General features: G+C 48.2%; 4 protein-coding genes and 3 non-coding genes across 9 annotated transcripts; 4 read left to right on the forward strand and 3 right to left on the reverse strand.

The window, feature by feature from the left end:
- The first annotated feature begins 1,974 nt into the window (after positions 1-1,974).
- On the forward strand, positions 1,975-2,059 carry FOXG_20793. Its single transcript has one exon. It is a non-coding gene; the product is annotated as a tRNA-Asn (tRNA).
- Positions 2,060-2,285: 226 nt separating this feature from the next.
- Positions 2,286-4,972, reverse strand: FOXG_12845 (uncharacterized protein). The gene is made up of 2 exons (XM_018392761.1): positions 3,336-4,972; positions 2,286-3,286 (listed from the first exon to the last, which is right to left on the reverse strand). The coding sequence occupies exons 1-2, from the start codon at positions 4,837-4,839 to the stop codon at positions 3,081-3,083; spliced, it is 1,710 nt and encodes a 569-aa protein (XP_018251338.1). The 5' UTR covers positions 4,840-4,972; the 3' UTR covers positions 2,286-3,080.
- FOXG_20794 lies at positions 2,602-2,685 on the forward strand. Its single transcript has one exon. It is a non-coding gene; the product is annotated as a tRNA-Asn (tRNA).
- Positions 4,973-5,451: 479 nt separating the features above from the next.
- On the forward strand, positions 5,452-5,523 carry FOXG_20795. Its single transcript has one exon. It is a non-coding gene; the product is annotated as a tRNA-Gln (tRNA).
- A 488-nt stretch (positions 5,524-6,011) lies between these two features.
- Positions 6,012-10,040, forward strand: FOXG_12846 (iron-sulfur clusters transporter ATM1, mitochondrial). Of its 2 annotated transcripts, XM_018392763.1 has the most exons (3): positions 6,012-8,535; positions 8,583-9,731; positions 9,781-10,040. In XM_018392763.1, the coding sequence occupies exons 1-2, from the start codon at positions 6,513-6,515 to the stop codon at positions 8,660-8,662; spliced, it is 2,103 nt and encodes a 700-aa protein (XP_018251340.1). In that variant the 5' UTR covers positions 6,012-6,512; the 3' UTR covers positions 8,663-9,731; positions 9,781-10,040. The 2 variants fall into 2 exon arrangements, with proteins under 2 accessions (XP_018251340.1, XP_018251339.1); XM_018392762.1 differs by having other exon boundaries at positions 8,583-10,040.
- Positions 6,082-9,987, reverse strand: FOXG_20796 (uncharacterized protein). 2 transcript variants are annotated; one of them, XM_018401103.1, is made up of 4 exons: positions 8,739-9,939; positions 7,364-8,675; positions 7,278-7,305; positions 6,082-7,172 (listed from the first exon to the last, which is right to left on the reverse strand). In XM_018401103.1, exon 1 carries the CDS (start codon positions 9,540-9,542, stop codon positions 9,069-9,071), a length of 474 nt encoding a protein of 157 aa, XP_018251342.1. In that variant the 5' UTR covers positions 9,543-9,939; the 3' UTR covers positions 6,082-7,172; positions 7,278-7,305; positions 7,364-8,675; positions 8,739-9,068. The 2 variants fall into 2 exon arrangements, with proteins under 2 accessions (XP_018251342.1, XP_018251341.1); XM_018401102.1 differs by having other exon boundaries at positions 6,082-8,774; positions 8,829-9,987.
- A 182-nt stretch (positions 10,041-10,222) lies between the features above and the next one.
- FOXG_20797 (uncharacterized protein) lies at positions 10,223-11,149 on the reverse strand. Its single transcript, XM_018401104.1, has 3 exons — positions 11,035-11,149; positions 10,578-10,982; positions 10,223-10,499 (listed from the first exon to the last, which is right to left on the reverse strand). Exons 1-2 carry the CDS (start codon positions 11,128-11,130, stop codon positions 10,758-10,760), a joined length of 321 nt encoding a protein of 106 aa, XP_018251343.1. The 5' UTR covers positions 11,131-11,149; the 3' UTR covers positions 10,223-10,499; positions 10,578-10,757.
- Positions 11,150-12,089: the final 940 nt, after the last annotated feature.

Genomic DNA, 12,089 nt, shown 5'->3' on the forward strand with positions numbered 1-12,089 from the left:
TTCGTCAGTGTCGATATTTGCTTTCTGAATTGAACTATGGGAATAAGACACGTTTGCTCAAATCCATGATATGGCCAAGACTTTTGGTAAGCTCTCGGCTTTGGTGAACCCGGTAACGATGTGCGTTGGCCAAGCATTACTCGAATGACATATACGGTAATGTCTTTTGTTTCTGCCTCACAGGGCGATGTCTTCTCACGTCAATGTTGTTGAACCACGGTCCATTCTCGGAGATAGCTTCAACAAGACGAGAGACTAGCCCCAGGGCCAGAGGCAAATAGTGCAGATCCCTGAATCTACTCCGCCTCTTTGAGGATAAACGGCCACGATAGTTTGGCTAACACTTGTCATTACGCCCGATTGTTGTTGGTTTCCATGACCGCTGGACTTTTTCACCCACGGAGACTCGGCAGAGCTACTGACCGACCCTGACCAATCATATCATGAGCGCAAGTCCAGAAGAGGATAACTCGAGCGCTGTTGGACGTGTAATGTCATTGGGTCAGGGACGTGTGATCAGTTGCACTGCCTCTTGGAATTGTTCAAGTCAATGTCCATCCACTTGTCATTGTTGGTCACCCTTCGGCTTGGCGATGCCGGGATGGCATTTGCTGTATCTGGAAATGGCCGGAAGCAAGAAGCCGTAGCTTTAGCTGTTGGATGGGGATAACATTCTAGAATGATTCCCGGCGCTAACATCTCATGTTGTCGACATCCAATATCTCCAGGTGTCGCCCAGCAGTGCCTTGATCATTTGCCACTTGAGATATCCCTCGTGTAAGTCGGGCAAGCCTGATGGCTAGGTATGGACACTTTCATGATGAGTCAATGTATTCCAAGACTAAGCTTTGGTCTTCTCAGCCCTAACCCTTCTGATGATTCTCCTAAAGCTTATGGTGATATGCTCATAAATTACCAAGGATATTGTCCTTAGCTAATTTTACCTCTTACTGCGCACCGTCTACCTGGCGCTTGGGTAAGATCTAGGTCTTCAATTGCTGGCCCTCAACTGTTGGCCCTAGACAACTGAGCCTCAAAACAAGCTCAACTCCACAAGGCAGACCGCTAATCTCTGTCTCCATCTCATCACCTGATAATCAAGGATATCTTTTGGTACAACAACTGTTAAGCTCATTGCTCAGCCTTGACACAGCCCCGGAATGTAAATTGCTTAGTTTGATCCTTTACCGGGTCCGGCTCCGAAGATCTCGGCCCCGTTTTTGATGCCTGGCCGATCACACACTCCGAACCCCGGCCGTAGGATCGCCGCATGACGAAAATGTCATGAAGATTCCCCAGATAAACAATATGCAGGAATGAAGAGATCCACTGTTAATTTTCTGGAAAATTGTTGTTCTTTGAGATTACCCCTTTCTGTTTGCATAGCCACTTCTAGACTGTGAAGGATGGTTGTTGGCTTCGAGGAAGAGTCATGTCAGCAGAAGAAGTTTCAAATCAATATTGGATAGCAAGGCTCAGTCTTCATAGCCATTGACGGTGTTGGTTTCGGTAATGACCGATATGATGATATGAGTTTGCCCCCAGAAGTTGCGGGCCATGATACAGGGTAATCTTCCAACCTGGTGTAAATACATGAGACTAGGTCAATGGCTTTGGCATTGAATCAATTGGCAATAGAGTGAGACACTCTAGCAAAAATAGCTGTCCTTTTATTGATTCACAGACCCTATGGTTGTATGAGTTCTTGTTGCATCGTGAACTGAACATACCAGATGAGCTGATGTGACACTTGTCAAGCTAACAAACTCACTCACAGCCACGCACAATCTGACACTAGCAATCCATTCTCCAAGTACGAACCCAACAACAAAAGCCATTAAATACTGAGCCACGTCTACTATTCCTTCGATTGAAACTGCTGACCGGAAATCTGTTTCACAGACTCGCGAAAGAGTTGGGCAAGGATTGAGGAACGCTGTTACAGCCACGTTCTTCAACAAACAGCACAACCTGTCCCCTGTGGCTTAGTTGGCTAAAGCGTCCGACTGTTATTAAATAGACAATCGGGAGATCGGAAGTTCGAGCCTTCCCGGGGGAGTTCTCTTTTGCTAATTCCATCTATTTTTTATGTTGAGAATGCCAAATGATTGCTGTGTTTTTGGGTCTACGGAGCTTGAGTTGCCGTTGAGTTGACGTTGGAGGTCAATTGACTCTATGGCTTATGACATTTAATGTCTGGCGGAAGGCTGGCCCGGGCCTTTGAACAACAGAGCTGTCCTCGCTCAGACCTGAGACAACTGTTGCATGATATGTTAGAGAACTTTGACTTGCATCTTTGCATTTTCAGCCGTACCAAATGTCGAACGGACACTTTTTGCTTCTGTCGTCTGGCATTGTCTAACCTGTGGACTGTAGAGTCCCCTCTGAGCTAACATCACCAAAACTGGACTGGATGATGTTACATCTGCCTCTGTTCGTTTCACCACTGTTTCTCCACAAACTCTACTCAACTCGTAGTCAAGTATCCTCTCCAACTCTCCAACTCTTAATTTCTGTCACCTTGCGTCTCAGCTGTCGCGAAACTGCTACCCTCACCAACATAGTACCCAATTCCGTGGCGGCCTTCATCAAATCAGCTCATCCCCTGTGGCTTAGTTGGCTAAAGCGTCCGACTGTTACTTGCAGACAATCGGGAGATCGGAAGTTCGAGCCTTCCCGGGGGAGATACGCTCCTCAAGATCATCTTTTTGGTGTTGTGGGTAATTTTTGTGCTGGAGAAGACACTACGCCCCACTAGGGCTCACATATGGGCTGGGATCTTGAAACAGGCCGTAATGGCATCGATGAGTGATGGGACTTTGTGAAGATATGAGCGATCATGTGAACCTTGTGAGTCAGTGTTGTTGTTGGAAGCTTCGATGACCTGAGACAACTTGGCTGATAGTAGGAATGTAAGATGCACTGATAATCTTTGCACCATGTTCAGCCATGGGAACTCTTCACGTAAGTAGTAGCAAACCGTCGAAACTTTGGTGCATGCCGAACAATCTATTATCATAAATTCCTCTTTGTCCCTGTATCGAACATGCTGGTGCAACTCAGGGACGGCAGCATGCCACTCATTGAGGTTGCGGCGACCTTCGCCTTACCCACAATCTAACAGACCTCCACGGTTGCGCTGAAGCAACTCCCTTGACTACCGAAGGCGATGGCCATCTTTCACTCCCCGCGGGTTCGAGTTCGTAAAGGCTGATAAACACTGAGATATACATGAGCACCTTTCTCAACGTAAACTCCGAATCATCACACATCGTCAATGTTCCATCTAGAAATGTTAGTTAGTCCTCGACTGCCATGTAAGAGGATAAACATACCTGATGCTCGGACTGTGCATGGTTCAGCTCTCTGCGTCTTGACACCCTTCTTGTCCACTGTATCTTCGAGGTATCGTCCAACTTGCCAGACCTTGGCATCTGTGAAGCTTCTGGGATCAGAGTGATGCAGATCATTCACAATGTGTGCGAACGTTCCCTTCTTCAGAACAAAGCTGTCTTCCTTGCCTTTGAGAATCACATCCTCCTTCAGATACCGCGCTGACCATCCTCCACCGTATAACCTCAATGTCTCAAGGTATACTCCCTGAAGCAGAGGGCATTTAGTAACAAGACCTTCCAGGTCAAGTTTCTGAACCTGAGGAGGAATCCAAACGGCGCCACCGAAATCGTTTTTAGGCTGGACGATCTTGACGAATGGGGTGATTTGTTCGCGGATTTGAGATAGAAGAACAGGGTCTTGGTACAATTCGAATAGAGACCATGAGATGAGCGATGTAGAGTTGACAGTAGTCGCCCAAAGAAGAGCAACATCAAATGTAGCGCGGACATCGATTGGTAGACCATGTTTTCGGTAGACTTCGGTCCTGGCGCGTACAAGAGGGCTGATGGTGTGAAAATCCTGCCATTTCGTAGCCGGTTCTTCATCGCTGAGAAACTTGTCCAACTCGGTGTGATACTCCCGCATGAATGTGAGTAGTCTTCCAAGAGCGATTCTGGCGCGCTGAGAGCTTGGGAAAGGCGCCCATACGGGAACACCCATTGCCAGCGAGTGGAAAGCATCGTTGAAGATCCACAGATGAGACCAGATATCGGGATAGATCTCGACGAAGTCTGTGCCGAAGACTGAGATGGTGGCTGTTCTGGCGATGAAGGTCTTCATTAGTTCAAAGAAGTCCACAGCCATGATCTTTTCGTCTCCAGTGTCCTCCAAAAGTTCTGCATTTGCTTGACGTTCCCAGTCCATCTGATCAGTGGGATAGCTGTTGAAGGAGATTGCATCAGCAGCATTGTCGTCAAGATCTCGAAGCGTAGCCTTGGCCAGGGTATCAAGATGAGAACCGCTCAGATACTCCTTGGTGATTTGATACACCTCAGGAGCAGCTTTATCATAAGCAGCAAGATCCTGCTTCGAGAGGCCAAAATTGGTCATCATAATCCGTCGTGCAACATACTCCTTATCGGCGACAGATTCCGGCTGCTCAAGAAGACGAGCCACAAGTGAAGGTCGAAAGACAAAAGAGTGAATGCTCTGGAATAAGCGGATTGAAAAGACACCCTGGGCATATCGATTTCTGAAGCGCGTCAAAGCTGACGAAGGACTGAGGAAAATACGCGGAGCATGGCCGAACAACGGTACCCAAAAGGGTGCAAGAGGAGGCGTTTTTGATCCATCCTTTCTAGAAGAAGATGAACTGCCTGTAAAGAGTCTTGTTGTGATGAAGAGGATTATGGTTGTGACAAGGATAGCTTGTAGGGGATATCGTTGGGCGTGGGGGATGAGAGTCTCATTGAGGCGCTCAAGAAGAGCCTCGAGACGGTCCATATTGAGATGGGGATCAGTAAATACTGAAGTGGTTCAACATGAATGATGAAGGAAATAGAGTTTGGTAAAGTTGAGGCGATACGTGGTTTTGCTGCTGAAGATGCAAACTTGAGAGCTCTTGTATGGATCAGACCCGCCCGTGCTGACAGGCGTTGCTCAGCCGTAAGTTGTAGGGGCTGTGCACTGTAGTCAGAGTGTTACAGTGGTTGGTGCACCACATCAGGACTTTCAATGCAATGAACTAAATGCTCAAAGAAACTCCGTCTAATATTATAGTTCTCTATATAAGTTTAATTGTTATTAATCTTTTTGCTTTTGTACAGACGTCTCTCTCATGAACTCAGTGCTATTGACTGAACTTATACTGTCACATCAGACATATAAGCAGAGAGCCATGGAACCTACAGGATACAAGCCAATGCAAGAGAGCAGGTAGGCAGACAGGCAGAAACATCATTTGGCACACTAGCAAGCAATTGACATATTTGTGAGACTATTTCATGGGCCGGCCTTCACAACTGCTGTCCACCAAGTGGATATCGATGTGTCACAGCTCAAAGAATCAGCATCATATTTCGCTGTACGGGTACAAGTTCTCCAACAATTAGATCTGGTTTCGTGGTCTAACGGTTATGACTGCGGATTCTGATTCCGCCAGCGAGGGTTCGACTCCCTCCGAGACCTTTCCTTTTGCTGTTTTAGATCATCATTTTTGTCGTTTGGGTTGTTGATATCTCGTAACTCGAGAATGACGAAGTACGAACTTCATGCGATGCGTGGTTGGGGATACTTTAGGCTGCATTGTCGAGGCCTCCAGTATCTTGATCTGGCGTTAAAGGTGGGATTGAGTTGTGCACCGGGAGACGACAGCCTGGTATAATGGCCTTGCTACACTATAAAAGCCACAAGTTTGCGACTTGAAAAGAAGAAATACCCTTCGTCATGGTAAGGTTATGGAACAAGATTTTCAGACTTCCGATGAAGCTCAGTAGCCTTTACTTATAGAGACAGAGTTCATGACGGGAAAAAGCGTATATCCAGTTTTTTTCTGATAGCTACATTTTACGAAAACGTTTCGTTATAGCAATCACGTACTTCAGGCTTGACTAGAGGGGTATATATGTAATGGAATGGTTCGAGTCGGGGGTTGGCGACGTTTGTCCTGGATATTGCGCGATGTTCATATCCATCACAAGATTTCGGAAGCTGAACTGTAAGTCAAACGTTACTTGACCGTTTATACCGAGAAACAACTCAATTCCACTCGAAAAGTGACCTCTAAATCCAATTTAATATTCAAAAGACATCTACTAAATAATTGCATATAATTCTCTGTCTTACAAGTCCATTCCCATTCCTGGCCATCATTGGGTTGGCGCTCCGATGATCGGCTGCCTCAGGCCCCAACCGGTTGCATCATCCGTCTGAATCTGGCAACTTACTCTTAGGTGAGCTCCAGCAAGTGCTTAGAACAAAAAATCTCTCCCCCTTTTAATAAACAGAACGAACCCCTCTTTGGCCAAGGTAAAGTAGCTACCGGATCGCAGCCAAGGTCCCTGGCAGCTCCGGTACCTTGTTGTCTCGTGCCTCTTATCGACGCGCTATCCCGCTACCCCCGCCATAAACTACCAGACACATCCCATGATGAGCTCGATTTGAGCCGAATAGTCACTATGATACCTCAATTACTCTTGCGGTCGTCGAGGACATGTCCTCAGAGAAGTCTGGCACTTTATCGACTGTCGTCAGTGTCTCAGCGACCGGGTTTGACGCAGACATTCTGGACATGTGCCCCGCGTCGCGAACGAGCACCCACAGATTCGAAAACCAAAACCACAGCCACGACGAAACCCACGGCCGTGTTTCCTGCGCAGAAACAACCGACGAAACAAAATGATCCTCTTGCGACGGTTGATAAATCTGCGACTGAGCAGCGTAAGGCCGATTGGGCTATCATGAAAGAGATGACTAGGTATCTGTGGCCCAAGGATGACTGGGGTACAAAGCTGCGAGTCGGTCTTGCTGTGTCCTTGTTGATTGGCGCAAAGGTTCTCAATGTGCAAGTGCCATTCTACTTTAAAAGCATTGTGGATTCAATGAACATCGATATTGCTGCTGTGGGAGGTACTGCGACGACAGTTGCGGGAGCTATGATCCTTGCATACGGCGCATCTCGTATAGGCGCAACGGTATTCCAGGAATTGCGAAACGCCGTGTTTGCGTCTGTTGCACAGAACGCTATCCGAAGGGTGGCATGTAATGTATTCGATCATCTGCTGCGTCTCGACTTGACGTTCCATCTGTCTAAACAGACTGGTGGTTTAACAAGGGCTCTAGATCGTGGTACAAAGGGAATCAGCTTCATTCTGTCCAGTATGGTCTTCCATATCATGCCGACCGCACTGGAGATCAGCATGGTTTGCGGAATTCTCACTTACAACTATGGCGCAAAGTTCGCTGCTCTCACTGTTTTGACAATGGTTAGCTACACGGCTTTCACCATCTGGACGACAGCTTGGCGTACGAAATTCCGAAGACAGGCGAATGCCGCTGATAACAAGGCTTCCACTGTGGCAGTGGACTCGCTCATCAACTATGAGGCTGTCAAGTACTTCAACAACGAGAAGTTTGAGGTTGCGCGGTATGACAAGGCTCTTCAGCAGTACGAGAAGAACTCCATCAAGGTTGCGACATCTCTGGCTTTCCTGAACAGTGGACAGAACCTCATCTTCTCGTCGGCACTTACAGGTATGATGTACCTCGCTGCCAATGGTGTAGCTGAGGGTACTTTGACCGTTGGTGACTTGGTCATGGTGAACCAGCTTGTCTTCCAGCTTTCCGTTCCTCTCAACTTCCTCGGATCCGTCTACCGTGAGCTTCGACAGTCTCTCCTGGATATGGAGACCCTCTTCAACCTTCAAAAGGTCAATGCCAACATCAAGGAGAAGCCTGATGCGAAGCCCCTGGTCCTTTCAAAGGGTGGTGAGATCAAGTTCGAGAATGTCGACTTTGCTTACCACCCTAACCGACCGATCCTGCGAAACTTGTCATTGACCATCCCCGCTGGAAAGAAGATCGCAGTTGTTGGCCCCAGCGGTTGCGGAAAGTCCACTCTTCTGCGTCTTTTGTTCCGATCTTATGATGTTCAGGGTGGTCGAATCTTGATTGATGACCAAGATGTTCGAGATGTGAATCTCGAGTCTCTTCGCCGCTCTATTGGTGTTGTTCCTCAGGATACCCCCTTGTTCAACGACACCGTCGAGCACAACATCCGCTATGGCTCCATCAACGCGACGCACGATGAGGTTGTTGCCGTTGCCAAACGCGCTCACGTCCACAACACCATCCAGTCATTCCCCGAAGGATATGATACCAAGGTTGGTGAGCGAGGTCTCATGATCTCCGGTGGAGAGAAGCAGCGTCTTGCTGTTAGTCGACTGCTCCTCAAGGATCCACCTCTGCTCTTCTTCGATGAGGCAACAAGTGCCCTGGATACCCATACCGAGCAGGCTCTCATGATGAACATCAACAGTATCCTTAGAGAAAAGGGTCGAACAAGTGTTTTCGTAGCTCATCGTCTCCGAACAATCTTTGATTCGGATCTTATCATTGTCCTCAAGGAGGGACAAGTAGCGGAGATGGGCACTCATCGGGAGTTGATCGATCGTGATGGTGTTTACGCCGAGTTGTGGAGTGGTAAGTTGGAATGGGTTCGAGAGATTCGTTTGCTAACAATGTTGCAGCCCAGGAGACGAGATTTCAGGAGGATGGAAATGAGAAGGATGAAGCCGAGGAGGAGACCGATGGCCAGAAGAAGAACTAAACATATAATGCCCCTAGAAGGCACATGCCTTGATCAGCTGCTGACAAGGTGTAAGATGAATACAGCTCAAGCTTACCGCAAAGAACCACTGACTTGATGTAAATGATATGATCTACTGAGAGGGTCATGCTCTGTCAGATTTGGGCATGGGATGATGAGTAGTTACCGACTCCATTGATAGCGGGAAGGGTAGCCTCGAAGTATAAACGACTTGCCGCCGCTTGGAATAAATCCCCTTGGACGACGCCCATGTCGAGAGTGGTTCCAGTGCTCAGCGCAAGCTCGTCAATGAGCGGGTCAAGAAGGGCCACATCCAAGCTCGAGCTTGTCCCAGCCTTCACCCGTCTCGCCTGGCTGATGGCGACCGCCTTTACACCAAACCAAGACTACTAAACTCCGAGCCGCTCTATGTACACTCCACGCTGTCTTTGCTGGACCCTCCCCAGGCCACTACGTGGGTGCCGTAGGCCTGGGCGGCGGCGAAGATGAGGACTATATCTTTCTGTTCGTTCATTGTCAACTTCGAGTGTGAGGTAACCCGCCGCTGGTCCTGTTGGGCTTTGAAGAGGAATAAGACCACTTGACAACATCGCAGCCTCTCGGAGGACAATGCTTTGGTCCCAACTCTTCGTGAGACGGTTTTGCAGTAAAACAGGATTCGTATCGTGGGGACGGAATTCTTTGGTCCGTTTTTACTGAGCCTCGTGGGCGTAAAATCTCTCGCTCGTAAGCTCGTTTTGACTTGCTGGACTTCGACGGTGTCGGGAAGCGAGGGGGTTGAGTCGGACTCGTGGATGCTTGTTCGGTGTTCGGATCGATGGTGGGTTGAAGGTTCTGTTGTGATGCAAGTTAACTCAGTAACCACCACGGGGTTTTGCATCAGGATATAAGGTAACTCAAGTGTGTTGAAACAAGCGGAGGATCATTGCTGCCAAGTTTCGAAGGGGCGCATGTACTACAATGGAACAGAATTGGGCAAAGCTACTCGCCCAGAAGATACGAGCCAGACATTGGAGTTTAAGTTTTCTTCTGTCCAAAAAGGGGTTTGTTGATCAAAGACGGTTGGAGAGTAAGTGGCCGTTGGTTATGCTCGAATGCTGGTAACCGAAAACCTGTAGTCTGCGTGCGATTATTGCCGCAAAGCCCCAGCATGAGCTGCTGTACAATGTACTTTGTGGTGAGCCAATGCCCCTCCACACTCAATCTAAATTGTCGGGGAGGAATGGCTAATCTGGTATATCTGGTGGAAGCGGGATGCAGCTTCGTCGTGAAAGTAGTTATGATTTCATGACTATCTCTTCGTCAGCATTGCTTGCTTGCGTGCGCGACAGTGTGATGACGGAGCTCGACTTAAAAAGGCAAATAAATCAATACATGGAAACAAGGCCCCCCTGTGAAGCTGATCTGTAGGCTTATGGCCAGCAAAAGCGACACAGACGAGTGTAACAACTCAGCTGGTCCTTGGACCCGAGTGTTGACGCCCTTTAAAACTCGATTCTATAAGCATACCATTCGTGTTGTAGAGCGCTCTTGCTCATTCGTAACTGAATACCAATCATTGTCGAGTATCGCAGAACAAGACACGGTCAAGCCACGCCCGGGGGGAGGTTGGCGGAGACGACACTTGCTCGACCCTTGAGCGTATGAATCTTAGCCTAATGCCCCGTACATGGCTGATCGAGTTCAGCTTGCCATATTTCACCGAAATAGACCGGCTTCGGGTGGACAGAGCGGAGCCCCTCAAGTTTCGACAAGTACCTGGAAAAGGTCCAGTAGTAGACACAAAGGTCTTCGGGTCCAGCAGCGGTTGCGCGGTACGACTTGACGATGCGAATGCCTTCAAATGCGTCAAAAGTCATTAGCTTTGCCACAGAATGCCTGTCGACGAAGCGAATCCGATATGTGCTTTACTTACAACCCTGCTTTCCTGCGGTTGCTCACTTCATGTATGGCCCACCGTGACTTGCAATATCAAATTCTTGAGCCGAACATGTAGATTATGCAGTACTCTGCTGAACTAGATGTGTTGTTTTTAGGCGGCCTTTACACCGGTAGAGTCGCGATAATGCTCTGATCTGAGCTGTGGCGGGAGAGCTCAAAACGCCTGCGAAGGCCTTGCCAATCCCCATTGTTTTGTTGTAACCCTCAGACTAGATCCCTGACATATCGTTTCTGAGATAACTTCCGGGAAGGTGGTCGGAGCGACATGAATATTGGTTCTCATCGTAGATTGTGAAAAGGGGCTCCGGCGCTGGACACACGGGGGTGCATAATCGGTTCTTTCTGTAGCTTTCTTTGGAGTATAACGTTCGAGACTTATCTTGCGATTAAATGTTAGTGGGAATCACATTGAATGGCCTTTGGATACTCACAAGAGGCCGTTTCATTCTCTCTCTCCTCCGTAGTGTTGATGTCAGTTCGGCTCCATTTGTATTCGCAAAGCTCAGCTGGGACAGTTTCCTGCCCATTGTACTAAGTCACTGGCCTAAGCAAAAGTTTGAGTCTAGTTCCGATCCATTTTCAAGCCATATAGTGACTAAGAAAGCTTCCGAAAGTGTTCAAGATCAACATCAGGATACACCTACCTCTAGAGTAGTCTTGCACTGTGAGGGTTCATTTTGAGCTCGAGACAAGTCTTCGCCTTTAACTTGAGTTTAAAGCAATCTTATTTCGGGAGCCCATTTTAGACCCAATTCGGCCCCTGAGCTGTTGTATTAGGCGTAAAAATACTGTGTCGTATCCTGAACAGGCCAGCGGTCCTCCTGTTGAAGAACGTTCATCACTGGGCCACCATTTTGGACATGGGATCAGGGTCAGGGGTTAGTGTTGTAAATATTGGTCGCCTCCCTGAGACTCAGTCAAAGTGGCACTCACGATGAACTGATCATTGTTGAACCGTGTTTGACCTTACAATATGCTGTTTAACATTGCGCTCCTCGGTGCTCAGGCCCCGGGCTTCCGCTCGAGTGGAGGGTTGGCAGCAAGCAGTCGATATTCACATCTTGTGGAAGATGCCCCGTATCCTGGAGCTGGACAGACTCACTAAATGAAACCATGAGCTTCTTGTGGGCGGGTGAAGGCGGCGCTCTTCTGGCTACAGGGCATTGGTCGAGGATCTTGTGTAGTGTAGCTCAAGCGGGACGAGACGCAGGTCGTGAAGAATTGATGTTCAGCATTGGGTCAAAAAGAGATGGCGACAGGCTTAAGTGTCAGATCAGTGGTAGAGCCATAGAAATGTGCTTCTTCTCGTGGTGATAGGATCATGAAGGGACCACTGTTCTCGACGCGATACTAATCAGTATTATGTTCCTTGTGGTAAAATATCACCCGATAACTACAAAGCTGCCATTCTCAGTCCACAGTTTGTAGAGCTGCTGGGCATTATTGACCGCGAGTGTGTTTTCTGCGCATGCGTAGGTTACTGACC

This window comes from Fusarium oxysporum, chromosome 9 (assembly GCF_000149955.1).
Source record: "Fusarium oxysporum f. sp. lycopersici 4287 chromosome 9, whole genome shotgun sequence".
NCBI classification, from domain to species: Eukaryota; Fungi; Ascomycota; class Sordariomycetes; order Hypocreales; family Nectriaceae; genus Fusarium; species Fusarium oxysporum.